A 23465-nucleotide genomic window follows, 5' to 3' on the forward strand; every position below is an offset into this window, starting at 1 on the left:
TCATCAAGCTACTGTATATAAACTGCAGCTGCAGAGATCAAGCAGGGAGAGACGGGTTTTAGGCAGATAAAAAGGAAAGCTAAATGTATTCTAGTTTGGTTTTATTGCAGCTTTTACCCTCTGCCTTTCATGGAGCATGGATTATTAAAGGAACAGTGACCTGCAGGTTTGAGAGGATGCTGCTTCAACCCCAGTTACCTCCTCATCGTGTTATCAAGTTATGCAGAGGTCTGCTAGCTAATTTGTAATAGAAACAGATTTATGTTTACAGTTAACAATGCTAACCGCTATTATAGGTTGTAAAATATTAACATCAATGAATGTTTGGCTTTGTAATGAAATATTTGGTAAACAATAAAACCTTGGCGCTCTGATCAGCCCATCTCTCCAACCAATAACTAGTAGATTACCTGTGATGGTGGTCCTGGTGTCTCCGGTGATGAAAGGCTGGCCTGGCTGTTAATGCTCATCTCCAAGGTATCCACCTTCTCATAGGTCCTCTTTTGCCTCCCTGGAACATCCACTGGGGTCAGAGCAGAGGGGCCATAGTTAGCCATCCCCTTTAAGGCCCGCGGAGCACCACTGATGTCCTCTTGTGATGGACACCTGCCTGTAGAGCTCCCTCCTCCTCCAAACCACCTGAGCGAGTCTGCGGGGGAGCGTGTGCGGGGTACAACCCCCCTCTCCCCCATTTCTGGGTCCAGCCCAGCTCTCACCTCTCTCATGGTATTGGAGCGACTCACCACCTCCCTCATTTCTGCCATAAGTCTCTCATTTAGGGCGCTAAGCTCTCCGCTGCTTCCTACCGACCCCGGCCTGCCCCCTGCCACTCCACCGGCTCCCACCCGCCTCCTGCTTTTTCTTCTCAGGCTTGGAGAGGGCCCTGTGGAGTACCCAGAGTCCTGGTAGTTGGCTGTGGCCTGGGGAGTTGTGGACGGGAAGTCCTGCGAGGCCTGGCTGCTCTGCCTGCTGTGTCGTGCATCCATGGCACGCTGCACAGTGGCCTCTAGGATCCGCCAATTATGCTTTTTGTCCAGCGAACTCGGTCCCGGGGTTCCTGGCTCTCTGTCCCTCGACTGACCTCGAGACTGCTGTGACGGGTGTGGCTGTGACTGGGGCAGAGTCAAAACACGGTCCTGTCTGGAGGTAGGGGAAGCAGCTCGTGTGGGCAGGGGGGAGCTGTTTGGAAGCCCCTGTTTGGGGTCCACGTTGACCATGTGCTTGATGCACTCCAGACCAGCTGGGCTGTAGTCAGAGGAAGAAGGGTCTCTCCGGTGTCTAGACCCCAGATGAGAGGAGGCTGGGTGTGGGAGGAGTCTAGGCTTTTGAAGACTTTGAGTAGGGGTCAAACGAGACAAAGGTTGTCCATTATACAGGTGGGCCCCCTCTACTTCCATATCTGTAGGGGGTTCATCATATATGGGACAGTCTAAAACTGGTTCATCGTAGATCGGGGCGGTGCAACCATACTGAGGAGAGACAGGGCGAGGGGTGCAAGTCTGTGACCTATGGAGGAGTGGACTGGGGTGGCCGCTGTCTGATGTCACCAAACAGAAGCTACCGTTACTGGTTTTCCTTATGTGATGAGCCGGACGTGCATCACTGGCCATTTTGCCAGCAGGGGCTGTTTTATATCCCTGGCTGGAGTTCAGGTGTCCTCCGTGGGATTTGCTGCAAGAAGGGTGCAGGGAGGCAGTGCTGGTTTTGATGTGTGTGTTGTGCTGCAGTGGTGGGACGGGCTGGCTGCGCGGCATGCTGTTCACCTTCACCAACATGGCCGCTTTAGAACCGGGAGTAGGCTGCCATCTCTGCGAATTATCCCTGGAAAGAAATCCATGAGATTTGAGTTAAGTGAAAGCAGTAAAGCATCTGAAAGCTAAACAAACCCTTAAAAGACAGTCATAAAAGCAGCATCATTATATATGATAAGTGCAGGCATGAGAGCGCTGGGAAAATCTGCCATAAAGTCTTTTGCAAACATTTCCCTAACCTCTAAAGACTTGAGTCCATTTTTAGCCTGGCAGTCAACGCAGCCCTGTCAGAGCCACAATAACTTCTGTGTGCGTTTAAAAAAAAATTATCAAAAGCCTAAAAATACTGAGTGGCTGAACAAAACACATCCCTCCTAAGGTTGTCCTATTAGGTGTGACTCATGTCTGAGGGACAAACTCGAGTCGTGCAAAATATTTACTTTGAGTCATGTGTAGATGATCAGACTCTGCTATGCTGCATCACTGAAGAGACATTTGAACTATGATACAAACCACAGAGATCTGGATGAAGTCAGGACCACAGTTACTCACAGATGGGGCTTCTCTCTCCCTTTTTGGGTGGAATGACCAAGCAAACTTCAAAGCCAAGAGCCGGCTAATCCCAGCAACGCTAAACAATCTGCCATCAATCTGGTCATGCTGCCCTCATTGCTGCTGTTGCCTTATAATCCTTGACTGCAATCTCATCAAAATGTGACCAACTTCTGTGTCTAAAAACCAACACGAGTCTTTTTTTTTGGCTTAGTAGAAAGGGGCTTTAGGCAAATGGGTTTAGATGGAGACCAGGCAGACTTACCTTCTCACACTCCAACCTGGTCCAGGACGGTAATTAATTACATCAAAGCCGATCATCTGAGTAAATCCAACCAAACAGATCAGTGCCGGGCTTAGAACTAGTGGTTCAAGTGTCTCTTCACCAGCAGCAAGCAGATTTGAGTTGGGTTGTAACAGCAGGAAGAGGACGCTGAGGGAGGAGAGTAGGAGGTGGAAAGAACCCCCCTCCTCCTGCCCCCTACGTCTCTCTGGAACAATGCTGGAACAATTCCCTAGAGGTCCCTCACACCAACGGCAAACTTCCTTCAGTCCTTCCAGCTACAGCATGGCCCTCCATCTCTCCATCAGGACCCCCCACCCACTTACACACACACACAGAGTGAGTCATGCTGCCTCACAAACATCCTAAGACACACCCACAGATTTACCGTCCAGGCATGGGACCAGGAAAACAACCTGTTCACCATAGAGCCTCTTCCTCACCAGTTAAACCAGGATGTTTTATTGCCCACCTAACACATCCACAGACAGACACGTGCGACAAAACGCCACCGTTCTAGTGTGACTGTATTAGGTTACAGAGGGTGGTGGGGTGACGAGCAGCAGCTATAAACATGTGGAGCCACTGCCTGCTCTCTTTGAAACAAGGGGGTTTGTTTTCTCACGTTAGTCTCATCAAACAGGAAGAGGAGCCACCTGGGCAGGTGACGACAACCAGGTATTTTAGCACCGAGGAAAATAATAAGCCAATGGTCTTAAAAACAGGTTTCCCTGACAAATAAAAAAACATCTCTGGGGTTAATGACATTGCCTTGTGAATAAAACATGACTGTATATTTGGGTTGTGACTAATTTTCTGAGGATTGACCCCGAGAGAGAAGTGACCACTACTTCCTGTCTGGAGAATACAGAGAAAGGGCTTCCCTTTATTCTGTACAAACAGGAAATGCTTCATGTGATGTTCACACGCTGCAGTCATGGAGCAGTGCAGCTTCTTCACACATGTGGAAGAACGCAGGGTTTCATTGTGACGTAGAGGGAAAAATAAATAAATAAACCAGACATAAAGGCCCAGGAAGGTTGTAGGAAACTAGCTTTGAACTTCATCTCATTATGCCCCAAACAGAACAAATGCAAAACTACCAAAACAAGGAGGAACTGATGGCAAGATGGATTTTACTGCTTTTAACGGTTGATCTGTAAAGCACAGCTGCATTATTATAGTATTTTCATTCATCAAAACTCGGAAAACTATCTTCATATTTCTTGTAATTGACTATTTTGTGCTGCCTAATAAATGGTGAGGTTTGTGTGATCTATTAAATAAATGCTTAGCAAGTTCTTCAGGGCTCCTCTGATTTTAGGGCTGGATGATCACCAATGTAAACTAAGTAAAAACCAAGAATTTTCAGAACTAATTCCTACAAAAAAAATTATTTACCATATTTATGAAGCTCCTCAAAAAGCACATTTAAGACACATTTGCTTGAAAAAAAAAAAAAAATGCTGTATTTTACAGACTGTAAAGCACACTTCAATATAAACCGCGGCCACTAACATTTTTGGGAAGAAAAAAAAAAAGGAAACTTACACATATAAGCCAAACCGGGCTATAAGCCGCTGATATCTACTAAACCGTCACCCACCCAACCTGTAGGTGGAGCTCTACATTTAGCCGCTAGAGTAGGGACAAAGAAGAATGCTAACTCCCGTTAGCCTGTAGGCTCGCAGCAGTAAGAGCTTCTATTTCAGCTCTGCAGGAGTCGAACCCTGTCTCTTCATTGGTTCGGCAGCATTAACGGCAAATAAATGGCAAAATGTGCGAATTGGGGACATCTGTTCTCCGTTGTTCCTGCTGCTAGTATGTTCTTGTGCCAAATGAAAATTAAGCCCTTATTCTCTCATTTCCAACTTTGACTTCCTCCTCGGTAGTTAGGAAAATAAAAGTTGCAACTTCTTATAAGCTGCATGGTTCAAAGCGTGGGAAAAAAGTAGCGGCTTATAGTGTGGAAAATATGGTACATAGGACCACCTAAACTAAAATTATATTGCAACATTTCATTATTGTCATAAACACAGGTTTCTAAGGCCAATGCAGATTATTTTTTATCAGTTTAATGGTAGATTTTGTTTTCTCTTCTTCCATTTGCACGATAAAAATTACAATGATAAATGTTATACAAGTCTAAATTTGAGAAAAAAAGAAAAACAAAGACCTTCATTAAATTAAACATTATCAACAGGAAGGGAAAGGAGGTAGAGGCAGTGCATGTGCTTTACGTGATCCCAAAGCATAGCTGCTGAACACAATGAATCGACCAATCCAGCTGATGCAAAACTTATAGACCAAAAATATCGGCTGGCCAATAGTACATTTACCCAGCCTTAGCACATAGGCCTCAAGATGACTATCAAAATGATTTCACCCCAACATAAAGCTGTAAATTGTATCCAGTTTCTTTTTTAAGGCTTGTAATTTCGCTGCATACTACTGTAACCCCAGTTAATGAAAGGTCTGATTCCAAAATCTGGACCAACACAGTGCTGAGAAAACCCAAAGCTACATGGGGGTGATTTTGGTAATTTTAGTGTAGAGAAACAACACAGTGTGTGTGTGTAAATGAGAAGGGGTGGGGATTAGTCGTGGGAGAGTGCAGCGAGGGAATGAGCGGGAAGGCTGGAATTCCTCAGGGCTCTTTCAGGGGTCTTTGTGGCAGTGAGTCGAGCCTAACACAATGCATGGCTGTGCCATCGTCACGGAGACGCCGCTCTCAATGGTAGCAATGGAGATCAAGAAGCAGACGGAGAAAGAGCCATCTCTGACCTCTGGTTAGTCCTGCAGCATCCGGGTTACGTAATGCAGAGCAGGCCTGGGCGTCACTCTGACCAACCACAAAGAAAGTGGTTTAGAAAAGGGTTTGTTGTTTGCCTTGTGAGGTGTTAGCCGACAAGAGGCTTTTTTCCCCATTATCACAGAAGTTTACTTGGGTACCTTCAGAATGCTTAGATTATGTGAGAACTGTTCAATTGGGAACAGCCCTCATTTGCAAACCCTTTGGTTCAGAACAAGGAGGTTTCATGTGATAAAGAAATGTTAAATCAGATAAGCTCTGAGCTGCTCTGACAGCAAATGAGTTAATCTGATGAAATAAATCAAGTTAAATCTCAGAGCTCCTTTGAAGGTTTTACCATGCCCATTTCCTTTTTTTTGTGAAACCTATGAATTTCTATTTAGCACATCTGGGTCAGTTCTTTCCAGAAGCATCTTTCACTGGTGGGAGTGGTTTTCCAACAACTTTACTCGTTTGGAGACTGAGATTTTAGCCCATTGTTCTTTGCAGAATAGCTCAATCTCAGTCAGAGTGGATGGACACCAATTTTAATCTGGTCTTGGTATAGATGTTCTGTTGGGTTTAGATCTGAATGCTTACCTCTTTCTAATAAAATTCATATATTTTGATTTAACCAGTTCAACTGTAGTGATGTCTGCATATTAAGGGTTGTTGCCCTGCTGGAAGGTGAACCTCCCCCTCTAACAGGTTGTTATCTAGGACTGCCCTGTATTTAACTCCATCCACCAAACCACAGACTACAATTTCATCTCCCTGTAGTCCAATAGCACCATGCTATTGCTTCCATGGTGTATAAACACTTTAGCGCCCCACTGTACTGCCTTTGGGAATAATCTCAATCTCAGTTTAACTCTGTAACTCGCTGCTTTCAGGGGACATGTCTCAAACAACACTGGAAAAGCCATTAGCCAATTTGCTTCATAAGACAGGAATATGGATTTGGAAATTCCTAAATGTGATGAGAACAGCGAGGTAACAAAAACAGGTTATTATTAACATTTGCTGAACAGGAAGAGGAAATGAGGTCACGCAGACCAGGTTTCTGCTGCACAAACACTTCACAGAGCAGACCAATGGGATCGGTGAAAAGGAAGGAAATTTATGACACAGAGGAATCATTAAAGATGATAACACACCAACCGGCTGGTGTTCAAGGCCGATTTCTAACTTTGACTTTCAGAATCCTTTTTTGAAATATCAAATGACAACATCAACTACCATAAGGGGTTTTTAGGGGGAGCTGGTAGCATCCCGTTTCCTGTAAGAGACCAACAGAGAGCCAGCTGTCCCGCAACAGCTGAAAGGACACACCTCCTTCCCCTGAGTCGAGATGTCTAGCAGCTGTGTGGATCCGAGGCTCCTGCAGACCGGCTCTGAAAGGAGTGCCAGGCTGGGTCAGAGGACAGTCAAGTCGGGTCGCTCTGAAGGAGCAGGATGAAAATCAAACCCAAGTGGATTCCAGTGAGACCAGTCTCCACAACCTGAGAGTTCATCTGTAGCTCTTTCAGCAGGTCCAATAATAGATTATTCGCTGAATCTGTAGTCAGCGTCTACTCCCGGAAATATAATCTGAGACAAAACAGCAACACAACGGCGCTGTAGGACGTAGAAATAGACCTGCTATGAAGGGGTCAGAGCTGAGGTCAGCTGAGACCTGGTGCCATCGAGTCTTTGAGAAATATCACATTCCAGAAGCAGATAGAGCGCGTTTACTGTAAGAACGGCTTGAAAAAAAAAAAAAAAAAAAAGACAAAAAGAGCTGAAACAATAGAGGTTCTGGACACATTGAATGTCTGTAATCGAGCTCTGGAGGATGACATAAACTTTGCAATTATGTGGATGCGAAGGGTTTAAAAATGGAAAGGGAAAAAAAAACAACAAACACTTAGCTTCAACAAGACCAAAGTACAGACCATAAATGCTACAAGCTTTCTTTTTAAGGGAGTAACAAAAAAAGAAAAAAGATTCCTTTAAAAGAGCAGACTTAAAACAGCCTCTATAAAGATCAGTAAAAAAGGAGCTTACCACACCAGGAGAGGGGAGATAAAACAAGTCCTTCCAGTGTGTGTTAAAACTCTGCCACTACGTCCTCCGACATCAAAAGCTTGAAAGACTTCTGCTCTCATAGTAAACGCCAAGCGAATACGTGATTCATTAAAATCTTTATCTAGCCCATAAAACGCGCCCTCATTTCCTAAATAAACCCCAGCAGTGATTCGGCTCGCAGAGCTCACAGCCTCTTACTCACTAATGTATGAGAGGAAGCTGCTTTGTTTTGGATCTTTGTTATATACGTTGGCTTGTGTGCCAACATTTTATTTGCAAAATCCCCTTCAAAACCCTTCCACAAAAACAGAAAGTGAAATACTGAGTCTGGCAGGAAGATGAGTGCTGGTTTATTATGTTAAAACTTAGTTAAATATTAAAAATCCTCTGTATAAGTCAGGTTTTTCTTAACCAATTAAGAGTTTTACGTTTATCAGAAATCTGAAGAAAAAAAATTATAATAAACCTAGACTTTTGTAAAATTTCTAAAAGCAAAAGGAAAAATAAAGAGATTACCACAGTAGCCCCATATATGAATAAATCAAATTTCTCTGTTAACCTTTTCTTTAAATTGAAAACAAAATGACGTTGCTGTCAGAAATTGAAAATGAATGGGAGTTCTTATTGGACTTTGACGGTAACTAAACATAAGAAAAAGAGAGAAGAGGGAGAGACAAAAAAGGGTAGTGGACATTTGAACCCTCGATAAAAATATATCCGACAATTAGCCGTTTCTGCCTCCAGACTGACCAACCAAAAAGCACTTAAAACTGAGATGATAAAACCAATTTCACCAGCTTCTGCTGTAAGAGAAGTGGACCCTACTTGATAAGAAAACCCAGCATTTTCAGGAAATCAAACCTCAACCAGAATGTGACTTTTCATGTGACCAATACTGTGAATTTCTTTTGTTTGATTATTACAGCAATAAATCAGAGGGGATCTACAGGTAAAAAAAAAACCCCCAAAAAACCTAAATGTTGCTCCATTCAGCGTGTGTTAACTTCTTGTTCACCCTGGGGCAGAACCATGTTTAAGAATGCTTTTGTTTCCTGTAGTGGGTTATTCTGCTTCAGGGCCAAACCTAAGACAAAAGAGTGCTATGAAGCAAATGTAAACTACCTGGAGTCACTTCTGGGTGGATTTAAAACAAGCAGTCAACCGTCTGCAACTCTTTTGTGTCCCTATGAACCTCACAGGTGTGCAACCAATAGGAACACGTCCATACTCAGCCACTATGTACATAAACAGAAGCATACACGCCTTTCTCTGGGTTCACTTTGGTTTGCAGCTTGATGAAAACTATGCAGACTGATGTATTTCCCAGGTATGTTATTTTGTTTCTTCCACTTTCCATTCCTACGTCATCTTCCTTCTCACCGGGGTGACTTTTTGCTTCTCCGTGGAGTTCACGGTACTTCCCTGATATACTGCACATGCTTAGATACACAGTAACATGTGATAAGACCTGCTCAATGATTCACAGATCTGGCTCTCAGACAGAATTGAAAGGCAGCTACAGTTGGCGTTGTGAAAGCACCCAAACACAGGTAGACTCTTCATACAAAGAGAACGGAAGACGAGTCGGCTTCATGACTTTTACTAACACTAAGCTGTCAGGAAACTGTTCTGACTGGATGTACTGATGATCCGCGACAAAAGGACAGCCGTTTTGAAAGATTTGGGCCTGCCCCATTTCTGCATTGTTTTTCCAAAGAAAAAAAAAGGTTTTAAAACCTTTTATTCAAACTGTGCTGAAAGAAAAAGGAACATGTAGAGACATGTTCAGAATAGCCCAAGGGTTAAAGCTGAGAAACACAAAAAAAGGGAAATGACCCTTGCATGCATGTGAAATGATGACCAGAAGTAGAAGTGGCAATAACAAGTGGTTCATCTCAAACCAGCATGGAAGGCCCCTTTTCAAGCATTCTCCACGGCCCTGTGTGCGTTTTGTGGTTTCCAATTACCTGCTGAGAGATGGAGGGTGGTGAGCATGTGAAGGACCATATGGCTAATTAGGGTATGCATCCTGTCCACTAAATGCTCCTCGACTTTCTTCATCAGGAGCACAGCTGGCTATTGTTTTAAGGACAGACCAATTTGGTCGAAGACAACTTAGTTGTTAGAGTGGAGGTAAAAATTAATACCGTCAAAACTTTTTCGTCACATTCCAACCGAAAAAATAAAAAATTCATTTTTTCTGCACACTTGCAAAATCTGAAAAGTGTGGAGTACTTTTATTTTTAAAGTATGTGGATGGAATGGAAGAAAGGATTAAAACTGTTTCAATCATCTGACTGGCTGTCAGTCCTACCTACGGAGCGTTTCTTTCCTCTGGCCCAGCAGGGAACTGGAGCGTGGACAGCTTTAGTTTTTACTGCTGCAGCTCAGGTTGAGTATTGGTGGAAACACAACCAACTGGGATCAGAATAGGTGTTAAAGGCCTCACTATGCCCAAATAAGGTCTTTGGAACAGTAAAAACATTTTTTTTGTACATCCATTGTCAGATGACGGACGCAGCTATTAAAGGCCTTTGACACCGACTTAACTCCTCTGCCATCTTTGTAAAGCACCCAAGTATGAAATGGAAGATACCAGCAATGAGAAAGGCAGCGCGAGAAGAAACTAACCCCCCTCAGAAAAGTCTTGGGGTTAGACTTGCTCATAAGCAGCAAGAATGTGGCGGTTCTGTTTGTTATTAACCACCACAACATTCTCTTGCATGCCTCTCATTCATGCACATTAGAGGGGTTACAGTTCTCTAGTGCCCCGAGCCTGGATTTGGTTTAGGAAAATGAAATTAGGATTGCATCTGAGCGGAGCGGTGGTCAGCACAAAGAGGGACACTGAGATAGCCTCAGTGGCCCATAGCCAGGGGAAACAGAAGTGGCATGTCTGGTATTTGACTTGGACGCGGCAAGATGTGGTTTAGATGGGGCCGCAACACCGAGCACATGACGGGGTCTCTGAATGCCTCACTGTTGCTGCTCGTTCTGCACCAGCAACACTGCCGCTGGGGGACACGACGTGCTCTCTAATATAGCTGACCAGTTTTTTTCTTCCCCATTTGGTAGCGATTTGCTCAAATGGGAAAGCACGGTTCACCAGCAATCCTATGGAAACCTGGGAAGTGTGGACTGCACAGATAAGTGAAAAAGAAAACAAAAAAAAGCAGAGACTAACCCACATGGGTAAAAGTCAGCATAATCTTGCATCTTTGCAAACAGCAACGACATCTGCTACGATCACTATCATGTTTCCTCACCCTCCCTCTGGTAACATGAGCCTCTAATGACTAAACCTAATCTGGAATAAGTCCTTTCAGGTTAAATCGCTTACCTCTGCGGGTCTTTGCCATCATCTGTGTCATGTTCAGTGCTGCTTCCATCTCCCTTCGTTCGGCTGTCCATAGCTGGATCCAGCTCGGAGTGAGCTCTTGGCTCAGAGGGCTCCAGGGCAGTGGGGAGCGGGCTGTCACCGTCCCGCTCCGCCAGAGGGGTGCAGCGCCCCTGGCTTCTCACGCTGCCGATGCTGCCGGTGGTAGGGCGGTGGTGATGGTCTTCAGAGACCCCTCCAGCCTGCCTGGCATCGCTGCACCGCTTCATGGCCTGCAGCTGGGAGAGTGGCACTATGTCGGCTCCCTGCGGTCGATGCCAGACCGTGCGGCGCCCTGTTGAGTTGTAGTAGTAGAAGCGGCCACTGTGTGGGTCAAACAGCTCCCACCACTGATTGCCGTCTGCCTGGCGGACAGGAACACCAGGAGGGGGATCCCAGCCGCATTCACCGGTGGTCAAGTTCACATACATGCGCTCCCGGGAGCGTGGCTCCAGGATCTCCACCCAATCAGAGCTGAAGAGAGACAAGAGACAAGGTAAAGAGTTAGCAGCAGGTTAAAACAACTTTCCCCATGGGATACCACTCGCCTTGAGAGCGTGCAATCCAGCCTGAGTACGAATCCTTTGGCAGACAAAGAGGTTCAAAAACACACGTGTCCATATGGACAGAGAGCTCATTTCTGTGCTCCCCGTATGAACCCATCTGTGCCTTTTCAGTGATGTCATCTCTGAACTGTGGAGATTTGGAGTGATGGAGCGTTACGCACGCTCCCACATACCAAGAGACAGGTGGAAATGTCGATGGGGGGCCGAATATGGAGTCAACAGGGCCTGAGCAGAGCCATACGCTCTGGGTGTACCACACAAACCAAAGAGCTCAACTACAATCAGAGGGCAGCAACCGCCAACTCAGCACAATGCATACAGGACACAAAAGAAACGGCAGGAGGGAGGAGGAGCAGGAAACCAACAGATATGTAGGGAGAGCAGGAGAGCAGGAGACAGCGATGCAGGGAGAAAAACCCAAACCAGCTTTTCCTTCCACTGTACTTCAGAAAAGCTTCAACGGTATGAGTTTGTTCATCAGGCTATAAACGACTAAGTTAAGAAGCTTACATATATATATTTATTTATTTAAATATATATATCCTTTAAAAGACCTTTAGAAAAATGTATTTTACAGTTTTGAAGGATTCGACCATATTCAGAGGAAATTATTTGAATTGTTAAAAATAGTCACTGAGAAAATCTGAATTATTGGGGTCAAACTGAAGGAACATGATAAAATGTTGGACCAAAACGTAAAGAACAACTCAGCAAGAGGAACATCTTTACCGGGGTTTTACTGTCTTTGCATGCTGCAAGTAACAAGAACCATTAAGAAAAGTTAGAGCTGCAGCAAGCAAACCATTAAGTGCTAGATACAAGTTTTTAGTGTAGGTGGATTATTCTTACTGCTTTCAGATTTTCACAAACATTGCTTTTTGACTATTCTGATTTCTCTCAAGTTGAGGATTTAAAAGCAGCTTTCAAATAAGACCTCCCATCATGAGCGTCACTTGGTATGTATAACAAAAGCGGAGGCCGCGTCCAACTATGTATAAAGAGGAATAGGTACCGTTGTGCAGCAGTTAGATTTATAATCCATTTAACAATAAGCATTTATTTTCACCTAAATTAACAGAAATTATGATTAAATCATTTTCTTTACTGTAGCTTTCTTTTTTTTCCCTTAGCGGGTTTTTTCAAAAGACAAGTTCACATAATGTTAATGCAAGACTCAAAATGGATGAATGTGATGCTTCTGTTTACAGATGTCTAAAACCCTCCAGTTAGATGTTGAAATCAACATGTAGACATCTTATTTATCAAAATAAAATAAAGGGATGCATGTTATCCTATTTAAAGAGCATGAGAACACTGCTAGGCTGTGTATCCAGGTCACTTACTTACATTAAACTCATTTTTTGTGTCCTTTTTAACTAGTTCACAGTAAAATCCAGCCCAATTCACGTGGGAAAAGCCTCCTGCAAGCAGCCATGTCCAAAACACCCAACGTATAATCTGTTCCCTTCTCTCACAATGAACACTTGAAGATCCTTTCTTTTCTTCAGCGTCCCACCCAACTCCAGCTAAATATCTTTGGCAGAAAGAGCCTGTGGGGATGAACTGGTGTCACCGGAATCTGCGGGAGATTTGGACGCTTTCCCAGCCTGCAGCTCGGGGAAGAAAAGCTTCTCTCCTCTCAGTTGCTCTGTTAGTAGACCTGCTGTCCAGACTACCTGGGCTGCTCAGAAGGAGCAAGGAGCTTAGCGTGGATCAGAGCACCTACGCAGTCCATCAATTACACATATGTGCTCCTTGCTCTCATGCCAACTCTCCACTTGTGTGCTCAACTCGGGGTCCGAAATAGACACTGAAGAGCGGTGCCAGTCAGCTCTGCCAGATTCAAGCCGTCACCCTTCTTGGCTGCGGCCCGATGGGAACAACAGCTGTTCTCCATTTTAGAGGTAAAGCCTTAAGTAAAACAGCGGTACCTGTTCATCCGGGTTTAAGAAGTGAGCTTTATTTAATCTGGTGCCAGAAGCAGCCTCAGGCACTTTGATAAAACACAGGTAAAATGAGCAAACCTTATAGGGACTATAGGGGTCTTCCACATACCATTTTACCATGTGGTCCTGTGGTCTCTGCTGAAACGCCATCTGCTCCCCTCATACAAACCCAAACCTTTTTTAGGACTCATGTCGTTTGATTCTGCCTGCCTGAATCGATAAGAAACCAACATTTCTTACCAAAAAGGGCAGAGAGAACAAACTAATCCAGAGGACAGACGGTGAGAGCAAACTATTAGGAGATGACTTACAGACTGATTAGATCCGCAACACTTCATGGGTGGGACGCCGGGAATATAATGGGGCATTCAAAGCGAACTTAACATTCACACACACACACACACATACCAGAGCCTTCATCCTTTTATTGCTCCCAATCTCTAAATGAGGCGCTCCCACACTGACAAGCTGAGCTCTCAGTGACTCCAAACGTCCAAACAGTGACAGACCATAGCGAGCTGCTGGACATCCTGAAGAGGCGAGCAGCAGAGAAGGATTTGGGGGTCAGCAGTCAGGGATGGGGCCGCAGCAGTTGGGAAGTACTGCTCCCTTTAGGTAAATAAATAGCAGTTAAAGCTGAGAGCTAGCCTGCTGGGCTCTGTTGACACCAGCAGAAGTAGGTACCTTAGGCACTTAACATTAAGGAATAATGGGGGAAAAAAATCTAGAATGTTCCATTAAGAAATCTACTTCAGAAATAGAAATAAAAGATAAGTTTGAATTAATGGGATTACAATTGAATTGCTAAATTGATTTAGCTCAAGGCAAGACATGGTGTAGGTAGTTCACTGATCGATCATGGGGTTAATTTATGGGGGATTTATAAACACCAAACCGGTTGACGTTCCCAACTAAAACTTGTGCTAAAGTCTGTTTTTAACTGGTTCTGCTATTCCACCACCTAAGAGCCAAGCCAAAGTCATTACATCACCATAAACGTCTCATCTAATTAGTGATCCTTCCTCTGTTTTGTTCTGGGTTTGTTGAAGAGCGCAGCACTTTAAGACAAATATTTTACTTATCCCAGCAACTGCACAATCACATGCCCTAATTGATCGCTCATCAGCACCAGAAGCTCTGGAAAATCTGAGTTTAACACAGTTTTTAAAAGGAGGATTAATCAAAACCGTCTGCCGATTTTAAAATGACCAACAGCATTAATGATCGGTAACATTTATGTATTCACATTTTTCCATTCCTGAGCAATACACAGGACTACTTTAACTTAGCGACTCAAAAAATGGAAAAAAAAAAAAAACAAACAAAAAAACAATGTTTTTATTAGCTGTTCCAGATGAATCCCCCTTTAAGCTCCTGACCAAAGCGGAGCTTCAGGCTGTGGAAACAATCAACTGCGGCCCAGTTACCACCACCATCCATTTAGCACTGAAACCAATATGATGGCTAAATTAGACATGCTAGCCACTCCATTTTACCATAATCTATTATACAAGATGCACCACTCAATTCAAAATGTCAAAATAAATATTAGCTTTAAAGTATTAGCAAAAGCTCTGTTGAATAAAAAAATACTCTGTAGCCTATACTGTGTAGGGATGCATCTTCTACTCCTAAAATGACTAATGACCTCTACCTAACATGCAGTCTACAAACTGCAGGATGCTGGAATAACCAGAAAAACAGCATGTATGGATGAAAACATGCAGAATATGAACAAAAAAAACCCCCAAAACATATAGTCTGTTAGAAATCTTGGCAATCTCCTCATAGCAACAAAAAAATTTCAACTAGCATAGTACCTGTAAGTAATATTATCAGCATGTGATGTATGCAAATGAACCACAGTTACATCAGCTCTAGGCAGCGGGGGGAAAAATACAGAGAACAGATGAGGACTCATATCAATGTGCTTCATGCTGCAAATGTTCATAAATGGACTGGAATGCAGTCTGCACCAGCTCGCTGAGGTTCAGCTCCAACAGGAACGCTTTATATTGATCTAAAATTACATGACGTCCAATGCTTGGAGAAAACAGCACCTGATTTACCTTAAAGGGGGGGGGAACTCCAGCTGAAGCAGACAGGTTTCTGTTTCACACTCAGTTTAGGGAATGGAATTTTTTGTCTGAGTTTTCTTAAAGCAAACTCTTAATATGACGGCTTCAATGCATCGCCTGGACTTGTTCACTGAAAAATTGTTTATTATGCATCTAGTGACAGTTCAGAAAAAACTGCTATGAAATCTAATGTTCAGCTTTATTCTAGTGTGGGTTTGAGGTAAGCAGGAGTTGGCTCATGTCCGACACAGGGTCTCCGTCTCTCATTTAGGTCAAGGAGACGCTTCAGCTGCATGCTTATGGTTTTTTTTTTCTCTTTGGCAGCAGCTAAAAATAATACTGCTTAAATTGTAAACCCAGCATTAGGACCAAGAGGGACACATACACCTTCCCAACCTTTATATCAGTCTCAGCCACCGTGTGCCAGAAGTTTTCTGTGGGAGAAATGAGACATCCATCAGAGATTTTACCGTCAGCTCCAAAAATAACTGGGAGTGAGGGCAGTTTCCCAGAGTGAGGGAAACAACAGAACACGACGCATGGAATCTGCCCCATTGTTAGGAGGCAACGCCAAAGTGTAAATGGCACTTTTCCCAGTAGCTGTAAACATAGAGGGCTGGACAATACAGCCTCTAAGAGAAAAAAATAGGGCAAAGAGAAACCATGTCATTGTCCAGCTCTGGGTTTGAATACCAGTGCAGTTGTTGATTTCAACAAAGAGACAAAACAAAGAGAGAGAAAGAATGACTGCAAACCCAGAGAGTAACTGCCTGACCTCCAGCTGTAGGATTTAATCACATCATCAAGTAATGGTTTCATTGCAGCGATCTGCTTCATTGCCACTTTGGCATTTTCTGATGTCCCGATAGGACACCTCCAGAGACAGGGCCCGGCGAGGCCCTTACTGAGTGAGCTTGTCTCAACACTTTTTATGGAGAGATAACAGAGAAAAGCGGAGAAGCAGGGAGTTATAAGGTAATCTAGAACCTCCTCTAATAACGGCCCGCTTTGAGCTTCTTGCTTGCTACCGTTCCTGACCGAGCATGGCAGGCGGAGTTCTCACACAGGGCTCGCCATTCATCCAGGAAACCTTAGCACCCTGATCGTCAAGCCCAGTAACAAGTGCCTGGGTCCACCCTTTACCGGCGTATTTACAGAAGGGCTGCCTATTTAAAAACAGGAACCAGCCTATCTGCCTGGTTACTGGCTTAAAAATAAGACGGTGATGCAGGGAAACGCAGATGTTTTAAAATTCATCTCAGACGGCTAAAAGCGATTAAGAATTAGAATTGTGCAACACAGTTACTACTGTGTTATTTCCCCCTACAGAGCATGCAGAGGCCTGTGAATGTAATACAAGACATGATCTGCCAAAAAAAGGATTCTGTTTGGTTATGGATAAACCATGAACAAAGTCTATTCGGGATGGCTGCTAAGCAACCTGCTTATCTAAATATTGTAAAGCAACAGCATGGATATGGGTCCACAGAGTGCTTGGCAGCGGTTCCAGTAGCTGTAACTGTAAACCCCACATGCTCCTGTTTTGCGGCGTGACGAGGGCCACAGTTTCAGAGTAAACGGCTCTGAACCAAATGGACTGGGGGTTGGGATAAAAAAACCAAGTCTTCCTGTAGAAAAAAAATAAAACAGGCCAGGATGAGGTGCAACGTGCATGACGGAGCTCCAACATACCACCCAGATGTCCAGAACAATCCAGAGATGGGAGAGTGCACATACCTCACATGACAGAAAAATGTCCTGCACCTGCTGCTCACACATTCTCTGGGGCTTTTGTTTAACACCTCCCATTCCTCTCATGTCAGAGGGAGTAGGAGCAGGACACCCGCAGCACGCCTTGTACTCAGCTACACTTCTTTACAGTTTCAGAGAAAACTACAGTTGCTTTAACTACTAAATGTCAAGGTGAATGCAACCAACTTCTAGGGTAAAACTGTTCAAACCTTTTTTTATGGACAAATGCACATAAAGAAAACAGTTCATCTTAAAGATGTGGTGGAATGGTGCTTTGCCAAGTTTTTGTTTATACAAAGGAACATCTGATCTTTTGTTTATACTTAACTGGTTTATTAGTGTGTTTTCAGTTGCCTAAACAAATCCCCATTCATCTAGGAAAGGTCACACTGATTGACAAGACCAACAATGAGGGTCCTTTTTTTTTAAGATGCAGTAGAACCAATGCTGACAGGCAATAAACCCAAACCAGGAAGTGGATTATCTAACGACTTAGCAGTGTTTTGTACAATGTTGGCAAAGTCTTCCCCCATCAGCTCGGATCAGTTTCCCTGTCCCAGCTGAAGAAATGTTTTCCCGCAGCATGACAATTTCATCACCGTGTTTCTCTGGTTGACGGTCACCAACCGACCCGTGATGGCTTTGGGCCGCAGCTGAATGTATAAGAAGTTAAATTATACTGTTATTTTACCAATTAGATGGTTTATGAAGGCATCAGTGGCACCGAATTTGATTACAGGGATCAAACTGAGGAAGGTTGAAAACTACGCTTCTTATGTACTGCATAGATCCCAGACCTAATACAATATTACACCTGGATGTAATGTGACGACCTTTAAATGATATGAATGCTACAAGTCTGTTAGAAAGTAACTGGTGTCTAGGAGGTATTTATCCTGCAGAAGTTTACATAAAAGTTAATGCTAGGCTTCATTTACTTATCCCAATCTGTCTGTAGCAGTTTTGGTTATCTATAGCAGATCCACATAAGGCTGCAAACAACTGCCAGCCATCTTCACTATTAACTGTTTAACTCTGATTTTAGGAGTCCCAGCAAACATTTTTAAACATCCGCTACAGTAAAAGACTCCTTAGGTTCTCAAAGAATAAAAAAAAAGAAAAATGCAAACCGATGCTTTGGCTTGTTAAAGAGAAACGATGGCTTAAACTAAACCACAGACTTTTCCTTTGCTTTAAACCTCCTCCAGTTTCCTGTTCCTCCCTGATCTTCAGCAGTTGTTAATGTCCATTCCTCTGCAACTTTGGAAAACAGGTTCAGGGGGGTGAGGGGGTTGTGTTACACACCCAAAGCATGTAAAGGCTGCCTTATGTGAGCGAACAGAGATTGCAGGGGTGGGAGAAGACGGAAAGCCCTTTTTAATACTTAGCAGCTAAGTAGCTACCTGCCTGTCTGTCTGTCTGACGACCTCCTGGGCTCTTATTCCTCTGACCAGATTCACTCTGAAACATTTGGATAAGACAGTAGCAACAGTTAAAAGTGGCTGGAACGGTGGCTAAGAGTGTTGACTGGCTCATTGTTTTATATGAACACATACATGGAAACTGTTCCCCTTCTAAAAACATTTTTCAAACGACATAGATGTCATTGTCACTCAGTGGAGAAGAGTAAACAGTCTTTGAGTGATCTCCATTAGCCGTGTCGTCTAGCATCACTGATATAGATGATATTTCCGACTCGCCGCAGTGACACACCTACAAGTGCAACAACCTGACGGACCAGTTTCCTCACAACGCTGCAGGGCCGACACAAACTTAGACAACTTTTAGTGTCATTTAGTTTTTTCAACATTAAGCCTAGTTTGAGTGCAGGATTTAAACCAGGCAAGATGAAAAAAAAACAACAACCAAAAAAAACAGAAAAACTTAACCTTTTCCAATCTGCACTGTTTGCCCCAAAAGATACTCCGTTATAAACAAAGATGAACCAGATGTTGAGTGACATACTGATTTCACAAGTGAGACTAACAATTGGATAACCTTAAAGATGATGACAACTACAAGTTGCAAGTGGCATAAAACAAAAAAAACATCAACTCTACAGTTTTTCCAGCAATGGTACTTCAAGTCTTTTGAGCACTATAACAGTTTTACAAAGGCACCCTTTTGCTTGTTTGACATCAAAAAAAGAAAGGAAATCAAACTAATAATGGGTTAAACGTTTGGTATATATCGGTAACTGTAGCTCGCATGTGTCTAATGAGCTTTTCTCCAAGTGGAAAACTGCGGTGCCTCCTAAATAAGAATGTCCCACGAAGACTCGTGACCATATGCATTACAAAGCCTTAGAAACAAACCCTCCTATGAAGCCTTGATGACACTAAACAAAGGCAGCCATTGTCAGATTAACAAGCGAACCTCCGCTCAAGAAGGTCTCTGTGCTTCCACCACAGGAGGGGGAGTCCAGCCAATCAGAGCGAGGATAGAGGGAGGAGTTTAAGTCATGTAGGATAGGTCTGGGGTGACCTCCAACACCAGCTGCCCAAATCCAAAACAAGAGATGGTTTCCACTTCTCCTTTGGCACAGAGTTAGACTGGATCCCACAGGGTCACTGAGCCACCTTAGAACCAGTGTTTCCCAGACTCCTTTCCAAAAGGCGATTTTACATGGCCTGAGTGAATTCACCTCCAGGAGCTGCCAAAGCGTCTGTAGCTAAATGATTCTCCATGAGCTGTGAGATAAAAGCACCTAAACCCCTCAACAGCTCCTGCACTTCAAAGTTACTTCAGACACCCAAAGCATCAGCCTCCAGACTAACTGAGGAGACATTTCTCATGTCCGTCATCCTGGATTCTCCCACCAGACCTTCAGGAACCCCCACCCTCCCTCCTGTTTAGGATTGCTTGGCTTAATTTATAATCATTACTAAAATGCAACACTATCTGTTAGCTGAGCAACATATTTAGACGTGTGGGTTCAGATATGACTCTGGAGTAAAACGTTAGCAGGAAGAGGCAGAGGATGGGTTGAGATTGCTTACCACAGACAAACCTCCATCTCTGTCCGGTACACCAGCTGTCACAAAGCGAACAATGGGGTCCCTTGTTCACACCAGATAAATCCAATTCTGTTTTTTGTCCTTAGAAAATATAAGTAATCCAGTTTAAACATTAAGAGCTTCAATCTACAAACCTTTTCTTGCTAAATAAATCAGGGCTACATTCCTAGACATTTCAATAACCATATCCAAGCATTCAGCCTCAGTTTTGATCAACTCTTGACCTGCTTGTTTTTCCCCCAGCAGCAGTTTTTAAACATCGTTTTTCAGATGACGTGACAAACGACACCAGAGTGTAATCAGGGCGCAGCGTTGCGAGGTAAAAGCAGGGGTCAGTGGGCGGATGAGGAGCCAGCCAGGATACACACATCCGTTAGTACTGTCCTCCTCAGGAGGAAGTGAAGACACAGAGCCTCCTGGATTAGAAACCCAGAGCAGTCTGGTGAAGATGTTAGCGCTCAGTTTGCCCCATGGGAGAAGAGGATTTAGGAGGCCATCGTAGGGGATCAGCATGTAGGGAGCGATTAATATTTTCCAAATGACAGAACTTCAAGATCTGGCATTGCTTTTACTCAATTTTATTCACATCATGAATGAATCAAGTCATTAACTTTAGTTTCCCGACAGCCCGCTGACATTATAAGAAAAGGCTGAACTATTTCAAAAACATGACTCACTCATTCAGATGTCTATTGACATGTACAGCAAGTTATTATCCTCTTTAATGCTGCTGAGTGATGATCAGCACTTTCCACTTTAGCCTTGGGGAAACTGTAGGCAGGTAAGAGAACCCATCCGGATTACCAGAGAGGAAAAGGGGGAAACAGGTGAAGATAAACATGTTTGACTGAATCACCTTAACCTCATTACAGAGTCTCAGAGAACCAGAGTGAAATTAGGGAGGCGTGTTGGGTTCAACAGTGCTGATCTGTGGATCTTAACAGGATTACAGTACATCCAGCAAAAAACATTAAATCCTGGTGACATCTCTGATATGTCCAAGTGTTTTAGAGGCCCAATCGTAGTAAAAAAAAATACTTCTAAAATGTCTACACAGCAGTCAAAATCTCAGGAGAAATGTCCGGGCTTGTCTTTGACTCAATTTGGATTCGTTTTGCCCGGAGTGTAAGGGGTGTGTAAATCAACTCACCCCCCGCTTTGTGTGGAACTGCTGCAGCGACCCATCAGGGTAAACACTAAGCTAACGGCCTATTGTGATCCCAGCCATTCATATCAACAAGCTGGTAAAAGAAAGAAATTCTTTAATTCTTTATGCGGTAACAACAAGACACGGATCAGAGTTATGTTATGGAGAGAAGAACTTTTGAAGAGCAGCACCAGGCTGGTGTCACTAGGAATCAAGAGGTAGGCAGCAGTAGAAGTTGGGGGCGGTGTGACCTGCTGCACCCAAGAAGCCATATTGGCACGCTGTGCCAAACCAACAGCTTCAGGCTATGTAAACAACATCAATAGCTCCGCTTTTTCAGATTTTGTATGTGGAACAGATGTCAACATGTGGTCTGACGGCATATAAAGTTACCACTAGGTACACATGTAGGAGCAGGAATAAAACAGATAAACCACTCTCGTCACCACAGATCCATCAATTGAACCATAACAATACCCAGTGAATACGTATACAACAGGCATAAAAAAAGGTATTCAGAGACCTTTGAATATTTCCGTACATCAGGGAGTTTTTACATGCAAGACACACAAAAAGTGGTGCATTATTGAGAAGAGAAAGGAAAAGAAAACACATTTGTTAAATGTTTTTTATAACTAAAAAAAAGCAAAAAAAAACCAGCAACCTGAAAATGAGGCGCGTGTTTGTATAGTCTTGTTTTACTATGACAGGCTAAATAAAATCCTGCATAGCTCATCACTTATCTAATAATTTAAATCCACATGTTAGCCTACATTAGCAGAGTAAAAAAAGAAGAAAAAAAACAGCACTACTGCAACCATGACAATGTTCTGAGCTATCACTTAAAAGAGATGTGAATAACTGAATAAATGTTAGATCCATAAAAAAATAAAATAAAATAAAAATCCCAAAACAGCTAAGACAAAAAAGAAGTAAATATTTTCAGCTTCTGTGGATGTGAGGAGAATCCATTTGGAAGTAGGAAGCCCCAACCTTATGACACGTTATTCGGACTTTCAGTTGAAATTTTGAACTCAAAGATCGGAAATTCCTCCTACAGAGTAAAACTTGAACGCAGCGTAAAGCACACTGCAGACCGGACCAGAACTAAACAGTAGAGAGGTTTTTAAAGCAGAGTGAGGTTATAAAACAATAAACATCCTTCAATCCATCACCTGAAAATAAAAAAGGACACAGCTGGTAACCTGGCCAGATATAGCTGTAAACCGATATGCCAGTGAATTTATAACAGGATGTTCATGCAGAAATCCTTAGATCAGGACGGGGAACCTGTTCACAGGAAACCAACTAATCCTGCAATCTAAAAATCTTCATAAAAGCATGGAAATAAAATAAAAAAAAGAATGAAGAGAAATCAAGAAGAAATCCCGTTCTTGTCTACCACAAGAACAGGTGTTCTGGTAAATCAGCCTAAATGTACACAGTTTGGCCTGAAAACACACAGGGAATTTAACACTTAGCATATCTTTGATTCCCCTAATCATGTATGGCAGTGGCAGCATCATGCAGTGGGATTGTATTTTTCTAGCAAAGAAAATAGAAGCAAGTCAAAAGCAGCAGGCAGAGCAAACCCAGACAAAAAAATAAAGCTGTTTTAATCTAAAAAAATATCTGTAATACAGAAAAAAAGAAAGCTTAGTGAGTCGCATAACTATGGAAGAGGATTAGGGCCACTGAAAAATAAAAAAAGTTTACTGATTTTTAAATATTATTTCAGTTTAATATGGGAAAAAAGTCAGAATTCTGACTTTAATCTCAGAATTCTGACTTTAATCTCAGAATTTTGGATCTTAATGTAGATGGGCACTGTGAAGGAAGAGATGTGGGAGCACTCAGCTTCACTGACAAATATGCAAGTTGTTTGAGAGGGCCAGTTACAAATTGGTGGAAAATGATGGAATTAGGCGACTTTTTACGTGCCCGAGGGGTCCCTGGTGATGCTATTTAATTAACGGAGGAGCAGAAGGTGATTAAAACAAGAGAGCTAGTTTAGTCTCTAAAGAAGACATAGCTACGACTTGATGCTAACATGTTTGTTAGCTGTCAGAATTCAGTCAGAATTGTGAGATTAAAGTCAGAATTGTGAGATTAAAGTCAGAATTGTGAGATTAAAGTCAG

The 23465-nt window shown here is 43.1% G+C and overlaps 1 protein-coding gene across 6 annotated transcripts in view; it reads right to left on the minus strand.

Moving 5' to 3' along the window:
• LOC107093902 (rho GTPase-activating protein 39-like) overlaps positions 1 to 23465 on the minus strand; it is a 37615-nt gene that overhangs the window by 13045 nt on the left and 1105 nt on the right. For 5 of the 6 annotated variants that reach the window (XR_001481638.1, XR_001481636.1, XR_001481635.1 and 2 more), the window contains exons 2-3: positions 10785 to 11294; positions 411 to 1821 (exon numbers count right to left, since the gene is read on the minus strand). Coding sequence is in view for 1 of the 6 variants with exons in the window: in XM_015389233.1 (XP_015244719.1) it covers positions 411 to 1821; positions 10785 to 11294 (1921 nt within the window). In the remaining 5 variants the exon portion in view is untranslated. Of the gene's footprint in view, positions 1 to 410; positions 1822 to 2568; positions 2717 to 10784; positions 11295 to 23465 lie in introns of those variants that run through there. The other variant, XR_001481639.1, reaches the window with a different exon arrangement.

The sequence above is a fragment of the Cyprinodon variegatus genome, unplaced genomic scaffold (assembly GCF_000732505.1).
Source record: "Cyprinodon variegatus isolate N-32 unplaced genomic scaffold, C_variegatus-1.0 Scaffold452, whole genome shotgun sequence".
NCBI classification, from domain to species: domain Eukaryota; kingdom Metazoa; phylum Chordata; class Actinopteri; order Cyprinodontiformes; family Cyprinodontidae; genus Cyprinodon; species Cyprinodon variegatus.